This window comes from Oncorhynchus clarkii, chromosome 1, assembly GCF_045791955.1.
Source record: "Oncorhynchus clarkii lewisi isolate Uvic-CL-2024 chromosome 1, UVic_Ocla_1.0, whole genome shotgun sequence".
NCBI lineage: Eukaryota > Metazoa > Chordata > Actinopteri > Salmoniformes > Salmonidae > Oncorhynchus > Oncorhynchus clarkii.
Genome location: NC_092147.1, coordinates 71,501,549 through 71,520,989, shown reverse-complemented (window position 1 = coordinate 71,520,989; position 19,441 = coordinate 71,501,549). Strand labels below are relative to the sequence as shown.

Below are 19,441 nucleotides of genomic sequence, written 5' to 3'. Positions count from 1 at the left end.
GTGGGTGATTGTTCCTGTCTCTGTGTTTTGCACCAGATAGGGCTGTTTTGGGTTTTCACATTTCATTGTTTTGTAGTTTATTCATGTATAGTTTTCCTTTATTAAACGAACATGAATCATCACCGCGCTGCGTTTTGGTCCGCCTCTACTTCACAACAGGAAAACCGTCTACAGAATCACCCACCACAACAGGACCAAGCGGCGTGGTAACGGGCAACAGCAACAGCAGCGAAAAGAGGAATGGACATGGGAGGACGTTTTGGACAGCAGGAGTATGGACTATACTACTTGGGAGGAGATAGACAGGTGGGCAGTCGACCCAGGGAGAGTGCCGGAGCCCGCCTGGGATTCTATGGAGCAGTGCGCGGAAGGTTATCGGAGAATGGAGTTGGAGAGACAAGCACGGCGGCGCGGTAGGAAGCCCGAGAGTCAGACCCAAAAATGTCTTGGGGGGGGGGGGGCTCACAGGGAGTATGGCGAGGCCAGGTAGGAGACCTACGCCAACTTCCTGTGCTTACCGGGGGGCTAGAGAGACCGGACAGGCACCGTGCTATGCTGTACTGGCAGGGCGACCGGGAGCATTCAACCAGGTAAGGTTGGGCAGGCTCGGTGCTCAAGAGCTCCAGTGTGCCTGCACGGTCCGGTCTACCCAGTACTACCTCCACGCACCAGCCCTCCGGTGGCAGCTCCCCGCACCAGGCTTCCTGTGCGTGTTCTCGGCCCAGTACCACCAGTGCCAGCACCACGCATCAGGCCTACAGTGCGCCTCGCCTGTCCAGCGCTGCCAGAGCCTTCCTCCTCTCCAGCGCTGCCGGAGTCTCCCGCCTATCTAGCGCTGCCAGAGCCTTCATCCTCTACAGCGCTGCCGGAGTCTCCCGCCTGTTCAGCGCAGTCAGAGCCTTCCTCCTCTACAGCGCTGTCAGAGTCTCCCGCCTGTTTAGCGCTGCCAGAGCCTTCCGCCTCTACAGCGCTGCCGGAGCTGCCAGTCTGCAAGGAGCTGCCAGTCTGCAAGGAGCTGCCAGTCTGCAAGGAGCTGCCAGAGCTGCCAGTCTGCAAGGAGCTGCCAGTCTGCAGGGAGCTGTCAGAGCTGCCAGTCTGCAGGGAGCTGCCAGAGCTTCCAGTCTGCAGGGAGCTGCCAGAGCTTCCAGTCTGCAGGGAGCTGCCAGAGCTGCCAGTCTGCAGGGAGCTGCCAGAGCTGCCAGTCTGCAGGGAGCTGCCAGAGCTGCCAGTCTGCAGGGAGCTGCCAGAGCTGCCAGTCTGCAGGGAGCTGCCAGTCTGCAAGTAGCCGCCAGAGCTGCCAGTCTTCAAGGAGCCGCCAGAGCTGCCAGTCTGCAAGGAGCCGCCAGAGCTGCCAGTCTGCAAGGAGCCGCCAGAGCTGCCAGTCTGCAAGGAGCCGCCAGAGCTGCCAGTCTGCAAGGAGCCACCAGAGCTGCCAGTCTGCAAGGAGCCGCCAGAGCTGCCAGTCTGCAAGGAGCCGCCAGAGCTGCCAGTCTGCAAGGAGCCGCCAGAGCTGCCAGTCTGCAAGGAGCCGCCAGAGCTGCCAGTCTGCAAGGAGCCGCCAGAGCTGCCAGTCTGCAAGGAGCCGCCAGAGCTGCCAGTCTGCAAGTAGCCGCCAGAGCTGCCAGTCTGCAAGGAGCCGCCAGAGCTGCCAGTCTGCAAGGAGCCGCCAGAGCTGCCAGTCTGCAAGGAGCCGCCAGAGCTCCCAGTCTGCAAGGAGCCGCCAGTCTGCAAGGAGCTGCCAGAGCTGCCAGTCAGCATGGAGCAACCAGAGCAGCCAGTCAGCATGGAGCTGCCAGTCAGCCAGGATCTTCCAGATCCGCCAGTCAGCCGGGATCCGCTATTCAGCCAGGATCTGCCGTTCAGCCAGGATCTGCCAGAACTGCCAGCCAGCCAGGATCTGCCAGAGCCCCTCAGCCCAGAGGCGCCGGAGCCCCTCAGCCCAGAGGCGCCGGAGCCCCTCAGCCCAGAGGCGCCGGAGCCCCTCAGCCCAGAGGCGCCGGAGCCCCTCAGCCCAGAGGCGCCGGAGCCCCTCAGCCCCGAGCAGCTGCCCCTCTGTCCCGAGCAGCCGCCCCTCTGTCCCGAGCAGCCTCCCATCTGTCCCGAGCAGCCGCCCCTCTGTCCCGAGCAGCCGCCCCTCTGTCCCGAGCAGCCCCCCCTCTGTCCCGAGCAGCCCCCCCTCTGTCCCGAGCAGCCCCCCCTCTGTCCCGAGCAGCCCCCCCTCTGTCCCGAGCAGCCCCCCCTCTGTCCCGAGCAGCCCCCCCTCTGTCCCGAGCTGCCGCCCCTCTGTCCCGAGCTCCCCCTCTGTCCATTGAGAAGGGTCGCCGTGGTTAGGAGGCCACGGAAGCAGACAATAAAGCGGACCGCGGACAGATGCCCACCCAGACCCTCCCCGATAGGTTCAGGTTTTGCGGCCAGAGTCCGCACCTTGGGGGGGGGGGGGTCCTGTCACACCATGACCATAGTTTGCTTTGTATGTTTCTATGTTTTGGTTGGTCAGGGTGTGATCTGAGTGGGCATTCTATGTTGGATGTCTTGTTTGTCTATTTCTATGTCTGGCCTGATATGGTTCTCAATCAGAGGCAGGTGTTAGTCATTGTCTCTGATTGGGAACCATATTTAGGTAGCCTGGGTTTCACTGTGTGTTTGTGGGTGATTGTTCCTGTCTCTGTGTTTTGCACCAGATAGGGCTGTTTTGGGTTTTCACATTTCATTGTTTTGTAGTTTATTCATGTATAGTTTTCCTTTATTAAACAAACATGAATCATCACCACGCTGCGTTTTGGTCCGCCTCTACTTCACAACAGGAAAACCGTTACAAAGTGGCTAGGGGTACATAGAGACCCGCTTATTAAGTATGTCATGTCAATTACAATTATCAAGGGGCTGGAGCAGTTACACCACAGTTAATGAAACACAACGCCAATTAGCAATCTTTTTGTTAGACAACTGACGTGATTACTTGAAGACAAGAAAAATTATATATCAAGATACTACAGTTTATTGAATGTCATTTCAGGAGGAGGGTGACATCAATGCAATGGATCAATGTCTTCAACTCCTATAAAAAGTGATGTTTCACAAACACTCTTTCACTTCCTGTGTTGCAGCTCCTTCAAGCACCTGATTGGAGGGTTGGAGGAGGTGTCCAGTAAAGGCTGTGAGGATGCTGAGGCCAAGGCTAGGTAAGTCCCCTGTCTTTCTTTCACTGTCTACTTAATTAATCATTCTATCAACCGGCTTTGCTTGGCTTTGTGGTTTGGTCAACCTTCGGTCTGTTACATAACACAATTCTCTGGTGACAGACATGGAAGTGAAGGTCGTAACCTCTACCACAGCCCTTGGAGGAACCAATATGTTATCTGTGACCATGAGAACAGGAGCATAGCACCAGACACTGGACACCCTGGCACAGGGGCACCTTGGTGCTGTGGCGTGTTCTTGTTGGCATAAAGAGATGCCATTTCAATGCAGGGTAATGTTGTGAGACAAGGTGAGGAGAAACCAGAACTGTGGTTGAAACACAGGACAGACTGACCGCAAAGCTGTGAGTAAAGTGAAACACTGGGGTCAGCTTGTCACCAGCCAAAACACTCGGAGAGAGTTGACAGTTGTATATCTAGTGTTATATTATTGTATATCCCTATTCTACATACCCTCTGTGGTAATATAATGTACCATTTAGCAGATGCTTTTATCCAAGGTGACTTACAGTCATGCGTGGATACATTTGCTTATGGGTGACCTCAGAGGGAATCAAACCCACAACACTTGGCATTAATAGTTCCATACTCTACAGACTGAGCCACACAATACCAAATAAATGCAACTCTAATTCCTCTGTCTGTCAAATCAAAAATATGTGCCTTTGTCACCCTGATTAAAATGACTTTTTCACCATCCCGCTACTGTCTGTTGTATCCCCGGAGTTTCCTTTCCTGTTCGTTACTTCCTGGGAGCCGGTCGCCAGGAGAGATTGAGGAGCCCGACTCAGACCGCCACTGAGATGGAACCTGTCTAATTGGCCACAGCTGGCTGGGCGCCACACGGCAACTGCATCTTGACTACAGCTTCTCGCTATTAGGGAGAGTTGCCTTTTCCTCAACACTACACTTTTTGTTTATCATTTGATTATTTCCTCAATGCAGTAAGGGTGGTAGTTCTCCCTTTGACATAAAGGAATATCCTAACCACAAAGTTTGTGGAACATTTGTATTTATTTCTGTCACTTAAGCAGGTGTTTCTATCCAGAGTTTAGTAACAAAGGCAAAACCTACAACTTAGTTTTGAGTGTGTTTGAGCTTGGACACACCGAGTATAGAAAGGGTCTGGTTTGTTCCAGGCTCCAGTCCCTGATGTGATGAAAATGGAGGTACTGGCAGCTGTGTCGCATCAGAAGATCTCATGGGGGACTTTGGGAAGCACTCTCCCTCTCTCTTCAGGAAGCATTGGAGCAATAGATGGGGGCTTGAGTGTTTGATACATTATATACACTCATATACAGATACACACATATAGGCAAACACTCATACAGCCAGCAAAACACTTGTGCACGCACACACTCACAGACAAGAATGACATAATTCTTTATGATCTTATCTGTCTACTGTTCGCTAATCCACTAATGTCAGAAATATAGTTATTTTATTACACCTTAGGTAATTATTTTGGTAGTATTATGTTATTTGTTGGAAGTCTGTATGATGTTTAAACATGTTATTATAAACAGTACATACAGTAATTCCATACCTGGCTGTGTGTACCTCGTTTGGTACATTTGAAATGTCAGCCTCTCTCATACTGAAATTCTTATATTGGGGGGGGGGGGGGGGGGGACTACAGAAGATTATATTATTTGTGTACAAAATATAAATAATGTTTTACTATTTTGCTTACATCCTGGAAAGAGATAAGAATGGAGAAAGTTACTGTGTGTTGGTCACTGTAGTGAGGCCCATGTCTGAGTAAGACAGTGAATAGAGTCTTTGTCATGGAACTCACCGTACAATCTTCTGCATTGTGTCCAGTATGATACATTGGTAATGTTTTCAACAATATTTCCATCCCTGGTTGTGCAGTTGGATTCAAGGTTGTTGTATACCAGTGGTGTAAAGTACTTAAGTAAAAATACTTGAAGGTACTACTTACAGTGGGGCAAAAAAGTATTTAGTCAGCCACCAATTGTGCAAGTTCTCCCACTTAAAAAGATGAGAGAGGCCTGTAATTCTCATCATAGGTACACTTCAACTATGGTAGACAAAATGAGAAAAGAAATCCAGACAATCACATTGTAGGATTTTTTATGAATTTATTTGCAAATTATGGTGGAAAATAAGTATTTGGTCACCTACAAACAAGCAACAAATTACAGGCCTCTCTCATCTTTTTAAGTGGGAGAACTTGCACAATTGGTGGCTGACTAAATACTTGTTTGCCCCACTGTAAGTCGTTTTTTGGGTATCTGTACTTTAATTTACTATTTATATTTTTGCCAACTTTTACTTTTACTTCACTACATTCCTAAAGAAAGTAATGTACTTTTTACTCCATACATTTTCCCTGACACCCAAAAGTACTGGTCCAATTCACACACTTTTCAAGAGAATATTCCTACTGCCTCTGATCTGGCAGACTCACTAAACACAAATGCTTGTAAATTATGTCTGAGTGTTGGGGTGTGCCCCTGGCTATCCGTCAATTGTTTTTGTTAAATGGTGCCGTCTGGTTTGCTTATGGTTTATACTTTTGATACATAAGTACATTTTAGCAATTCCATTTACTTTTGAAACTTAAGTATATTTTAAACCAAATCCTTTTAGACTTTTACTCAAGTAGTGTTTTACCGGGTGACTTTCACTTTTACTTGAGTAATTTTCTACTGAAGTATGTTTACTTTTACTCAAGTATGACAATTGAGTACTTTTTCCACCACTGCTATACAATACAAATGCTTGTGTTCTATTGTTGTATCTCATAAAGGATCTCATCTTTCAAAATGAATTTGGTCAGATTTGCAAGAAATGGGGGTATAAGTGGTACATGGGTCAGCTGTTTGTTCACCTGCCTGCAATTTCTGATAACCCTTCCGCAACCGTCCGACTATTATGTGATGAAGTGAAAATCTGAGGCCCTCACCCGACCCTAACCCGCAAATAGAGGAAATATTTTTGTTCTGCTTGGATTAATATTTTATGTGGTTGAAATAGGACTGCACGATTAATCAAATTCAGATAGAAATTGCAATTGCAATATCCATATAGCAAGAGGCTGCGATTTTCTTCTTGCTTTGACACTGTTAGAGAGTGAATGTTATTTATAATAAAGGCTAGAAAGAAAACAAGTGACCCTCCCCTATACCTAAAATAATAATTAAAACAAAGTGGATAGCAGAGAAGATGTCTAATGTTTACCCGCCCTTCTTGGACAGACCAAAGCCTTAGATATGCAATTTTAGAAACAGTTCTTCGCCCTGTAAGCATTACATGGCAACGCAGGAATTTTGATAGCACACAGGGCTGTGGGCCAGAAGGTTGTGGGTTCACAGACCGTGGACAAGAGTAGGGGTGGAAAGATCTCCTTTATAGTAAAAGCATTGCATGAACCTATCGTTGTATTTGCAGGTCCGAGTAAAAATAGACTTTTATAAAAATGTCATGCAATTCTACGTCATTTTACATATCAGCAGAATATTTCTTAATACCACAAAAATGACCGAAATTACAGGCTAAGAATGGACAGAGAGATAGGCCTATGTGTGGCCTATGTGTTCATCTTATCATATTTCTCCAATGCCAAATCAGTGTGTCTTGTTTTAAACCAAACTATCCCTGTTTGCAAATAATTACATCTGAAGCATAATTTGGAATCTGAGCATGGTACTTTCAAAAGTTAGGCATTTCTTTTGACCCCAGACAGAGTAGAACTACTGATGCCAAAAAAAATGGAGGCTGGCTATTAACTGCTGGCTATTCTTCTTCTGTGGCTTAACCCCAACGAGAGAAGGTCACTCAAGTTTTTCCCTAAAAGCTATCTGGCTTTTGTACAGAAAGTGAATAGTCACTTAATCACTTGATAGTGACAGAATTAGATTATTTCCCAAGCAATGTCTATTTTTTGCCTCCTCGGCTATAGAAGGTTGTAGCTCAGCCTCTGAATGTCAAAGAAAGTAACGTCTTTCCTGCGTATTCACAGCTTGTTTCTGGGATAAAGCTTTGCGGACCAAAGCTCTGTTATAGATCACTTTATATAATCAGATTTATATAATCAGATATAATCAGTTTTATTTTCTTCAAAATCTTAAGCTAACAAGGGGGTAGGCCTGTGCTTTGTCCCATTTTCTTTAATGAAATGTAGGCCTATGGCGTACCCCCTGAATACGAGTTTTGGTTTTAACTTAACTGACACGGAGGTAGGCTATTTAATCAAATCAAATCGCATTGTATTTATTAAATGCTCCGAATACAACTGATCTGGACTTTACAGTGAAATGCTTGATTATGGACCTTACCCAATTATGCAGAGTAACAGTTTTTACAAAATAACTAGTAACTAACACAAGAGGATTTAAATAAAATACATAAGAATGGAGCTATATACAGGGAGTACCAGTACCAGATCAATGTGCAGAGATACAAGGTACTTGAGGTAGATATGTACATGAAGGCAGGGTAAAGTGACTAGGCATCCGGATAGATAATAATAAGAGTAAAATAATGAACAGAGTAACAGCAGCAAGTGTGTGTGTGTATGTGTGAGAGAGCGTGTGTACATGGTGTGTATATAAAGTCTCGTGAGTGTGCATAGGGTCAGTGCAAGATAGAGTCAGAGCAGATAGTTAATTAATTGATTATTTAGCAGTCTGGCTATTTAGCAATCTTATGGCTTGGGTGTAGAAGCTGTCTCTGAGCCTGTTGGTCCAAGAGCTGATGCTTTGTTACCATTTGCCAGATGGTAGCAGAGTGAGCAGTCTATGACTTGGGTGACTAGGGTCCTTGCCAGTTTTTCGACACCGCCTGATATAAAGGTCCTGGATGGCAGGGGGCTTGGCCCCAGTGATGTACTGGACTGTGTGCACCACCCATTGTAGCACTTTGTGTTCAAAGGTGGTGTAATTTCCATACCAAGCGATGATGCAGCCAGTCAAGATGCTCTCGATGGTGCATCTTTTGAGAATCTTGACTAATCTTTTCAGCCTCCTGAAGGGAAAGAGGTGCTTCCGTGCCCTTTTCACGACTGTGCGCATGTACTGTATGTGGACCATGTTAAGTCCTTAGTGATGTGGATGCCAAGGACCCGCTCCACAACAGCCCCGTCAATGTGGATGGGGGCGTGCTCTCCCCTCTTTCTCCTGTAGTCCACGATCAGCTGCTTGGTCTTACTGACATTGAGGGAGAGGTTGTTGTCCTGGCACCACACTGCTAAGTCTCTGACCTCCTCCCTTTAGGCTGACTCATCGCCGGCGATGATCAGGCCTACCACTGTTGTGTCGTCAGCAAACTTGATGATGGTGTTGGAGTCGTACGCGGCCACGCAGTCGAGGGTGAACAGGGAGTAAAGGAGGGGACTAAGCACACACCCCTGAGGGTCCCCCGTGTTGTAGGTCAGCGTGGCGGGGGTATTGTTGCCTACCCTCACCTCCTGGGGTCGACCCATCAGGAAGTCCAGTATGCAGTTGCAGAGGGAGGGGTTTAGTCCCAGGATCCCTAGCTTGGTGATGAGCTTGGAGGGGACTATGTTGTTGAACGCTGAGCTGTAAATATTAACATTATTCTCATAGTTATTTCCCATCTTGTCCAGGTGGGAGAGGGCAGTGCACTTGAGATTGCGTCATCTGTGGATCTGATGGGACAGTATGCAAATTTGGAGTGGGTCTAGGGTGTCTGGGATGATAGTGTAGATGTTTGTCGTGACCAGCCGGTTTCCTTGGAGCTCTTGTGAACAAGGACAGTGGTGGTCAGCTTGAAACATGTTGGCATTACATGTTGGCATCTACTTTCAACACCATAAGCTGTCCATTTCCGATGTATTCAACACCATAAGCTGTCCATTTCCGATGTATTCAACACCATAAGCTGTCCATTTCCGATGTTTTGTTTTAGAACCCCAATCAATGTAAGTTACTCAAATTTGGCTTATTGTGAGGTCATATTGTTTTTAATCAAATCAATTCTAGTAGTAGCAAGCTATCAAAGTTGACCTCTGGTCCTCCTTCTCAACTTTGTGCTCTCCTTTTCAAACTGTTCAGAACACAGTCTATAGGCTAGTCTGTGCGCAATATCAAAAATGTATTTTCGGAAGAAGCCTTTGACTCGCCTCCTGAACTGCCGCTGTAGGTCTACACAACACAGCATTGGTTAGGCAGCACACAAAAAGGTTTTTGATCAGCAAGAGCAGAGCAGGCCGGGGCTCGGGGTTGGAATATCCATTGCAGTGTGTAATGCAGACTAGTTTTATTTACACCATCCGAGCAGATATATTAAAGATATAACTTTGCTCTGTGCTTCTAGGAGTATGCACTTCGTAGCCTATAGCCTATAGGCTATGGATCATTTGACTGAGACCACACTAAATGACCTATAGGTGCACTTGATATTGCGCGCCCAGCGGAGAATCAGAGATGAGTCGCAGCATTGGGCACACGATATACAGTATAGCCTAATAAGCAACTAATTCTAAAACAGTGATACATATTGACATTTAATCAATTACAAATGACTAGATTTAAAAAACTAGATTTTAAACCCTCTCCTTAACTGAAATTGAAAAAGCATGACCCTCCCCCATTTTCCTCCAAGTAACCATTCTGTACCTTTTTATCCATCCCTTAACACAACAAAAACTAGATTATGGTGCCTCCTCCAATGAGATGCGCTAGTCTTTGTTCATTCACTCTCTACATGCACAGATGATGCTGACCAATCACAAACAGGCTCTCTCACTCTCTGCACAGTTACACGCTGGTGAGGACCTGTGTGTGCATCGAAACATGAGTGCTGCTAATGACAACGTCGATTTGGTGCCAAAGAAGGGCGCATCTTCAGAGTAGGCCTATGGCAGTATTTCGGCTACAAGCAAACCGATGTCATCCACATGCAAGTGTTGTGCAGAAATTACCTCAGATTTGTGGTGACCACATTAAAATATATCATCAACAAGCTGTTTTCGCCCACAGGACAGGCTCTGACTGGATGTTTTTTGTTTGTCGCACCATTGTCTATAAACCCTAGACACTGTTGTGCGCGAAAAGCCCATGAGGGGGGCCGTTTCTCAGATACTGTATCTGGCGCGCCTGGCACCTACGATCATACCACGCTCAAAGTCGCTAGGTCACTCGTTTTGCCCATTCTAACATTAAATCAAACAGTAACTGAATGCCTAGATGCCTGTCTGCCTGCTTTACATAGAAAGCCACGTGACTCACTGTCTGTAGGAGTGAACGATTTTCATGAAAGGGGTGGTGTACCTAATAAACTGAAAGGGATGGTGTACCTAATAAACTGTCTGGTGAGTGTATTTGGATGATCATGTTAATAATCCTATATATTATCATATGTAGCCTATAACAATGTTGGAAAAGATTAGCAGAGTATGTATGCATTAATATGATCGTATTTCACTTTAGAAGTGATGCTTTCTAGCTTGACAGTTGTTTTAACCATGTCTGATGGAATTACCAGGTTTTCACGAAGTGTTTAAATATTGCTATTTCTAATCACAATTGCAATATCTGGCTCCAAAAAAAAATCGCAATTAGATATCATCCACACAATATTTAATGACTCACGTGCGGGTTATACTTTTGAGTCATTTAGCAGATGCTCTTATCTAGAGTTACCTAGAGGAGCAATTAAGGTTAAGTGTCTTTTTTATTTCACAGAGTCAGCTCTGGGGTTTAAACCTGTGACCTTTCGGTTACTGGCCCAATGCTCTTAACACTAGTGTGTGTATTTTTTCATCACACTTGTATAGATGAACTGATTGCTTTTATGTATATCTGCAATTTTCTGCAGTTCGATCAGTGGCGGTTTGTGCCTTTTAAGATGAGGGAGGATAATTTTTTATGAGCATGGCCTTATTTCTATTACATCATGTTGGATGACTGTCATTCATATTCCATTCATCCAGCTCAATGTAACATCGATAAGTTTAGGCTAGACATGATACTATAATTTTCCCTGTACCCATCATGAGGTTGCTACAGCCTAGCCTATGATTGACAATTTACAGCGTAGGTGCACAGGTCAAGATAATTTTTATTAATCAAGGTGAAAGACAGGGACATTCAATACCGCCTGGCACACTCTTGCCTGCATCTAGCTGATCTAGGGTGTAATCATTAGTTCAACAGTTGCAAATGAAAGTTTCTCTGGACAAATTCAGATATGTTTATCCCTGTTTCGTTCCATTTGCTTCCGTTTAAGAAACGTTTTTCAACAGAATCAGCGGCGTGAATATACCACTGATCACACGCGAACACAGTTCACTTTCATAGCAGCCACATTAAAACAGCATGATCACTTTGCTCATTGTACAGTATACATAATTCCATGTCACAACGATCTACACTCTCTCCTCCTCTCACCTTTTCCCTTTGCTTGTGGACTTAAGTGCAGAACACATCAGCTATCTGTGACTAGGCGAAAAAACTGATCCTTTCATTGGGTTGACAACATGTCAGTTCACGCTGCAAGAGCTCTGATAGGTTGGAGGACGTCCTCCAGAAGTTGTCATAATTACTGTGTAAGTCTACTGTATGTAAGTGGGTGAGAACCATGAGCCTCCTAGGTTTTCTATTGAAGTCAATGTACCCAGAGGAGGACAGAACAGAGGAGAACAGCTGTCCTCCAGCTACACGATAGTGCTACCCTACTGAGTGCTGCTGAGGATACTGTAGATCTTCATTGCAAAACAGTGTGTTTTAATAAATTATTTGTTGAAGTGAATATATTTAGTATAGTTTTATTTAAAAAGCATAACTATTTTAATGTTTTACTATTTTTATTTTTATGAAATTCAATAAGGAGGATGGTCCTCCCCTTCCTCCTCTGAGGAGCCTCCACATAAGTCTATACATTTTAATTTATTTCTTCTTTCTTCCATTCTCAACTACTGAAATGGGCTCCCGAGTGGCGCAGCGGTCTAAGGCACTGCTTCTCAGTGCAAGAGGCGACACTAAAGTCCCTGGTTTTGAACCCAGGCTGAATCACATCCGGCCGTGATTGGGAGTCTCATACTGCGGCGCACAATTGGCCCAGTGTCGTCCGGGTTTGGCCGGGATAAGCCATCATTGTAAATAAGACTTTGTTCTTAACTGACTTACCTAAATAAAGGTTACACACAAATAAGAGTTAAGTTGAACTTCCTTTACCTGTGATGACAATGGTACAACGTCACCATCTTGTGGTCATAAACTAGTCTTACAATCAAATTAGCTTATGACTGAGGTAGGTCTGAAATGAGCTGTAACGCTTCCCTTCTCAGGTTACTTGGTCAGGAAAATCTCTTGGCCTTACCCATCACCCTTGAATGGTAAAACTCTTGACAGTGGGAGGGGTAAGCTGTCAGCCACCCTCTTTGGAGTGTAGTCTGGGCTGTGTTCCAGGAGATGGGTAGAATAGAGGGGAGTGATGAAAGGAGATGCTGGTGAAGCCCAATAGAGCCGTGTTCAGTACTCAGTGCTCAGGGACAAATGGGCCTCGCTGTCACCCCTTGACTTGTGAAACTCTTGACAGGGAGAGGGGTCAGCTGTCAGTCACCCTGAGCTGTAAATGGGCCACCCTTTTTTGAGTGCAGTCTGGGCTGTGTTCCAGGAGATGGGTAGAGTAGACCGGAGTGATGAAAGGAGAGCCTAGTGAAGCCCAATAGATCTGTGCTCAGTGCTCAGTGCTCATTGACAAGTGGGCCTCACTGCCCCTGCTAAACATGTCCTTTTTCTGGGAAACAGGGCAGACAGACAGACAGTTGTACCAACTGGCAGAGTTGGTTCCATTGACAACACCTTCTAGACAACACCTTCTACATGTGAGACTGTGGAGAAGACCACAAACAGAGTCATCATCATAAACATAATTGCCCTCCAGTAAGGAGGTCTGTGATTGGAGCTCATCACTAGGGCCCAGATGTTTCCTGGTAATGTCACATAGTCCAGGAAAAATTCCAGTATGGGTTAATGTGGCTGGACAGGTGTGAAATTTGCAATCGCTGTGAAGCTGCTGTCCTTGCTCTCTCCCCTTTCACATGGAAAAGTATGAACCAGTCCACAGTCACAGTGATTGTTTTGGCATGCATCTGAGGCTGAAGGTGTTGACCCAGTAACCCTTTATCCTCAGGCCTCTATCTGTCCTGATCCTCTCGATCACACTACTGAGCTGATAAGGCCCACAGGATTAAACAGTAACCAGAGAGAACACTGGGAGTGACCGGCCTAGCCATTTGGTTCCAGAGGAGTCATCTCATGTGACTTCTGTCCCCCTCCGTCTCTGGTGAAATGGGAACAGACAGGGGAGAGGGAGGTTCTGTGTTGTGAGGACTCAGGACATTAAACAGGTCTGGAATACTGCAGGTGTTTTTTCTACCTGTTAGTTAGTTGATCAATGCCAATGATTGGCCAGAGATTCCACCATCTGTCCCATGTTTTCATCAGTGTAGAATTAAAATAAGTAAAAAATAAGTACTACCTCAAAGTTAACATGTCCTTGTTTTCTGTCCCTGCAGGTACGAAGCAGAGAACGCTTTCTTCTCCATCCTCAATCTGGCTGACTTCAACATCATTGACACACTGGGGGTTGGTGGCTTCGGCCGCGTAGAGCTGGTAGGAACCACAACTGCCATATGTCGGCATCCTGACCTAATAGCAAGCTATTGCTTAATGTGTAGCCAAAATGTTGAGTAAGCTGTCATTTCAATTTACTCTGCCAGTTGTCCACTTCAATGGTTCATGTGCAAAACATGAGACAAAATATCCACAGAAAAGTATTGTTAAACTGACTTTTTAAAATGCTGGTACTGCCGTTGCAATTTCCATCACCTGGCACATGCGCAAAACCATGTAAACACCTGCACAAGTGCAGTTAATATGCATGCATCGTCTGAATGTATTTACATGATGTGCACCTGCCTCAGATTATGAACAAACAAACCATGAGAGCCGAGCCATGCACAGAGACCTGTATATTGAAGTCGGTTTAATAATACTGTCTTACAGATATTTTGACTATAATTTCCAACGGCATAAGGGTGAACTCAGCAGACAGTTAATTCAACATTCTGACTGGTAAAGGGACTGTTCAGTCTTCTGGAATCTAGCGACAAATGTAGGAAGTCCACACTAAGCTGCAACTTATGTTGAATTGCATTGATGTCTCATTGAACTGTTGCCTACAGCTAACAGTGCTCTCCTCTCTCCTGTGTCAACAGGTCCAGCTGAAGAGTGATGAGTTGAAGACTTTTGCCATGAAGATCCTGAAGAAGCGTCACATCGTGGACACGCGGCAGCAGGAGCATATCCGCTCTGAGAAACTCATCATGCAGGAGGCCCATTCTGACTTCATTGTCAGGTAGATACACTCATGCAACACCTGTCCACAGACACTTTTAATTCATAGTGAAACTGCAGAGGACCCACCCTCCCCTCGCTACTGTCTTGATATCTTTGTGCTCTGTGTTTCAAATTCAGACTGTACAGGACGTTTAAGGACAGTAAGTATCTCTACATGCTGATGGAGGCTTGTCTGGGAGGAGAGCTGTGGACCATTCTTAGAGACCGGTGAGTGTTATACTTTGACCAAACCACCATTGTGCGCATGTTGCTTTTGTCTATCCCCACCATACTCATTCATGACACGCAGGTTAAAATACCAAAACCAACTGTGGATCAACTATATTAATTTGGGGACAGGTCAAAACACACATGAGACATTCATGGACATTTAGCTAGCTTGCTGTTGTTAGTTAAATTGTCCTGGGAGATAAACATTGTTTTGTTATTTTACCTGAAATGCATATGGTCCTATTTTTGCAGTGTCTTTGTAGAATTTTGACCCATTTTGAGTCATCCAAAATCATGTGTTCTCTACTCCGACAATTAATCCACAGGTAAAAGGGGAAACCTAGTTAGGTTTTTTTTGTTAGTTAGTTCTTTTGATTTTCTCTACCCGTTCATCTTTCAATCACCCACGTGGGTAAGTATGCTCGTGAAAAGAGTTTTGAGAAGTGGGACTTGCAGCGTGTCAAGCTTCTAAAGTAAAACCAAGTTTTAGTTTAGCGCCTGGCTACGCAGACTCCCGTTGACACCCGCGACCAGTTTGAATGAAATAATAGAATAACATGCATGTGTACATTTATTTTGCAACGCTCGTGCACGCAAAGTGGCCAGGCCTAGTCAGCTTGTTAGGCCAATATTTCAACTCATTTCATTGTGCCTCACATGTGTTTCAGTGAGTCTGTGGAAGAGCTGGTCAATGTGGGCTTGTCTGAAATATTATGGTCATTTTAGTGATTATTGTCACTTCCTTCTCCAGGGGTTCGTTTGAGGACTCCACCACTAGGTTCTACACAGCTTGTGTGGTGGAAGCATTTGCCTACCTGCATTCCAAAGGCATCATCTACAGAGACCTCAAACCAGAGAACCTTATACTGGACCATAGGGGCTACGCCAAGCTAGTAAGGGACACACATTGTTGATTCAAAGCTTGATGGCTCAAACCTCTAACCCTTTGAACTATTAACGCTGCAGGTTGCCACTAAGAATGTATTTTCCCATGTTCTTTGTTTAGGTGGACTTTGGCTTTGCCAAGAAGATAGGGTTTGGGAAGAAAACGTGGACGTTCTGTGGAACACCAGAATACGTGGCACCAGAGATCATTCTGAACAAAGGCCATGACATCTCAGCCGACTACTGGTCTCTAGGAATCCTCATGTTTGAGCTCCTCACCGGCAGGTATACAGACAAACCTGATAATTACTCTTAAATTAAAGTGTAAGGCTAGATGTAAATTTAGATTGGGAGAAATGTTATCGTCTACTTCTACCCCGGTCTTCCAGCCCTCCCTTCTCTGGCCCTGATCCCATGAAGACCTATAACATCATCCTGAGGGGCATTGACATGATTGAGTTTCCAAAGAAGATTACCAAAAACGCTGCCAACTTAATAAAAAAACTATGCAGGTGAGTCGCAAACCATTTGGTCCACCCTCAACAATTACTGTTTAAATGCTCAATGTAATCAAAAACGTGATTTTCCTGGATTTTATATATATTTCCACACTACGAGGTTGGAAAAATACTGTGAAATTGTAAAAAGTATGATAATGCCCTGTTAGTGTAAGATTTGTTTGAAAAGACCACCTGAAATTTCTGTTTTGGTGGGACGGAGTTTTGGCCTTACATGGCGACATCAACATACAGTAAATGAGTTAATAGACCAATAAGAAAGAGAGTTTTGAACCTCTCTTTTCAGTTTTCCTGTCCCCACTCAGACCACTCCCAGACAGTCCTAGCAAAATTCTTTCCTGAAAAAAATCCTCTTTGTAAGAAGTTATTTTTGTAACTTTTTGACTATTTTAATTGAAAACAATCACACTAATGTAATTTATTGTCACCCAGAAATGATTTGATATTGAGATAAAAATGGCTGCATTGGACCTTTAATATAATTTGGTCTTAAGTAGAGAATTTAACCATGATGTGTCCATGTTAGGGACAATCCTTCAGAAAGACTGGGAAACTTGAAAAATGGTGTTAAAGACATCCAAAAACACAAGTAAGTTCATGGATATGGAGCCATATTATTCTACTCATCTTTCCACATTTTGATGTTTACAACAACAGTTTCAATTAATTTCCAGATGGTTCGAGGGCTTTAACGGGGAAGGTCTACGGAAGGGAACTCTGACACCCCCTATCATCCCTAATGTAAGTCACAAACAAAGATCTCAGCAGCAAGCTGCTTTCATAAGAAGTTTAAGTGGTTTAATTCTCTGTCTGTCTTTGTCTGTCAATCAGGTGACATCATCGACGGACACAAGTAACTTTGACAGCTTCCCAGAGGACAATGAAGACCCTCCCCCAGATGACAACTCTGGCTGGGACAACGATTTTTAAACGTCACCCCCCACCCCCAATACCAAATTCTCTTCTGTCATTGGCCTGGGGGCCTACTTCCTGATGTAGTTTAATTCTAAAGACTGCGATAAATAGGAAGAGGAGAGGGGGAAGAGAGGAAGAGGACCACAACCGCTGTGGGTCACCGATATGCCTTCGCTATACGTGGCTCTGGGACTAGAATTTAATGACCTTAGCATATCCTCAGCGTTCTCTCTCTCACACAGACACAGACAGACAGACAGACAGACAGACAGACAGACAGACAGACAGACAGACAGACAGACAGACAGACAGACAGACAGACAGACAGACAGACAGACAGACAGACAGACAGACAGAGAGAGAGAGAGAGAGAGAGAGAGAGAGAGAGAAGTCCTAGAGCTAAAATAATGCCTTTTCCTTTAGCAGAGAGCGCGTGTGAGACTGAGTGTGTGTACAATATATGTGAGAGTGTAAGGACACTATAAAGAACGATAAAAAAGTTAAATATATAGGGTGGAAGATGAGTTTTCTGTTGCGGCCACAGACCTGCACTGCTCCTACAGACACAAACAGACAGGCTGGGTCCATGTTTGGAAGGCTTCCCCTCTGCACCCTGTTTTCTCTCCAAGACTTCTATTACTATAGCTGGTTCCTGAGGTTTGGCTCAGCAGTACCTAGTACCTACAGTATCTGGTACCTGGACCTCCTCAATAGGGATACAGAATCTTAACACTGAGTCTGACAAGCCAAACAGGTACCAAGTGCTCATGACGAACCAGAATGTTACTGTTTGTCCTTAATATTACTTTTAGAACCACAGAGTATATGTACATATCATTTCAAGTTACATTCTCACACATGCACATAGGCTGCTACACTCATCTGCTTTACTCATGTACACTGTATGCAGCAGCTAGTTAGCTTTAAAAAAAAAAGCAACCTTTTTGTTCTGTGCTTCTGATGGAAAAATGATGACCTTTCAAATGTCCTGCTTACAAATGTAATCAGTCACACATATTCATCCCTCATTTCTGGAAAGCAATTTGTTATTATGTTGTTATTAATTAACAAACTTCATCAACAACCACAACGGTGAAGATCCTCGGACCATCTTTCATTTCACAGGCATTGAGCGATCAGATAATAAAGATTTATTTTGAATGTCTACTCTATGCTCTTAGCTACACATCAACCTTACATATTGCAAATGTCTGACATTCACATCCTATGAGTTGCTATTTCATCATGTAGTTTCTAACCAATCAATATAAATACCATCCCTTTAAATAGGTAAGTCCTATATTCACACCACAGTAGTTTAATTTACCAGTTCTAATGGAATTTTAATGCCTTCAGTGTTGCCGTTTCTACAGTATTGTAAATACAGGTGCTGAATTCAATTTGAATGGATGAAATGTTATGAGCACTGGTTATTGTTACTGTGTATTGATATTAAAGTGCTTGATTACTTTGTAATGCACTTGCTTTCTTTCTCTAGAGAATGGTGTTGGTTTGTAAACTTAAGTGACAGTCTGTTTAATATTTGACACTTGTGTTGATTCCCCGTGTTTAGTTCATACAAGTCAACGTCAACTCCAGAGGACAATGATACATACATAAAAGAGCAGTCAGCAACCGATTACTATTCCTTGTTGTCCTTGTTCCTTGTTGTCATAAGTATGAAGTGTGCAGTCATATTTTGTAGTAGCTCTATTTTAAAAACCTTTTTTGTAAAACAGTTGGTGGACTGGACAACCAACATGGTTATGTTTTAAGAGTAACGCTAATCATTCATTCATCATTTTCTCTACACTTGTGGTTCAGTACCTGACTGTCCAACCCCAGTAATGATTCATCATTTTCTCTACACTTGTGGTTCAGTACCTGACTGTCCAACCCCAGTAATGATTCATCATTTTCTCTACACTTGCGGTTCAGTACCTGACTGTCCAACCCCAGTAATCATTCATCATCAGTAGAACAATGCAAGTGCCTTAAATCAATGGCATCCCAAGTAACATCATGTCATAATTTCAATACTGCATGAACAGTAAGCGACTCATAACATTACATCTGTTGTCACACTGTCTCCTAGATGGCTGCTTTCCATATATATATCTATATATATATATATTATTTTTTTTACAATCAAATAAAAAACACTGTAGACAACAACTGAAAGTCTGTATAAAACAGTATTTTGCTCCTTTTCACCCTTTACAAAAATATAGATTTAAGGGATATGTAGCCTAACCTGAGTGCACATGGTATGGAAACAAAGTAGAAACACTGACTGCATTATGTGTACACTCTCCTTTGGACATGATAGTGGGTCGTTGCACCTGAAGACTGAGACCTG

General features: G+C 44.3%; 1 protein-coding gene across 2 annotated transcripts in view; it reads left to right on the top strand.

Moving 5' to 3' along the window:
- Window positions 1-18,558, top strand: part of LOC139411631 (cGMP-dependent protein kinase 1-like) — a 157,933-nt gene extending 139,375 nt beyond the window's left edge. For both annotated transcript variants that reach the window (XM_071158236.1, XM_071158228.1), the window contains exons 9-18: window positions 3,108-3,182; window positions 13,711-13,807; window positions 14,413-14,552; window positions 14,672-14,761; window positions 15,516-15,657; window positions 15,771-15,934; window positions 16,039-16,161; window positions 16,694-16,756; window positions 16,842-16,908; window positions 16,999-18,558. In XM_071158236.1, the coding sequence (XP_071014337.1) occupies window positions 3,108-3,182; window positions 13,711-13,807; window positions 14,413-14,552; window positions 14,672-14,761; window positions 15,516-15,657; window positions 15,771-15,934; window positions 16,039-16,161; window positions 16,694-16,756; window positions 16,842-16,908; window positions 16,999-17,097 (1,060 nt within the window). In that variant the 3' untranslated portion in view covers window positions 17,098-18,558. The remainder of the gene's footprint in view (window positions 1-3,107; window positions 3,183-13,710; window positions 13,808-14,412; window positions 14,553-14,671; window positions 14,762-15,515; window positions 15,658-15,770; window positions 15,935-16,038; window positions 16,162-16,693; window positions 16,757-16,841; window positions 16,909-16,998) is intronic.
- The last annotated feature ends 883 nt before the right edge of the window (window positions 18,559-19,441 follow it).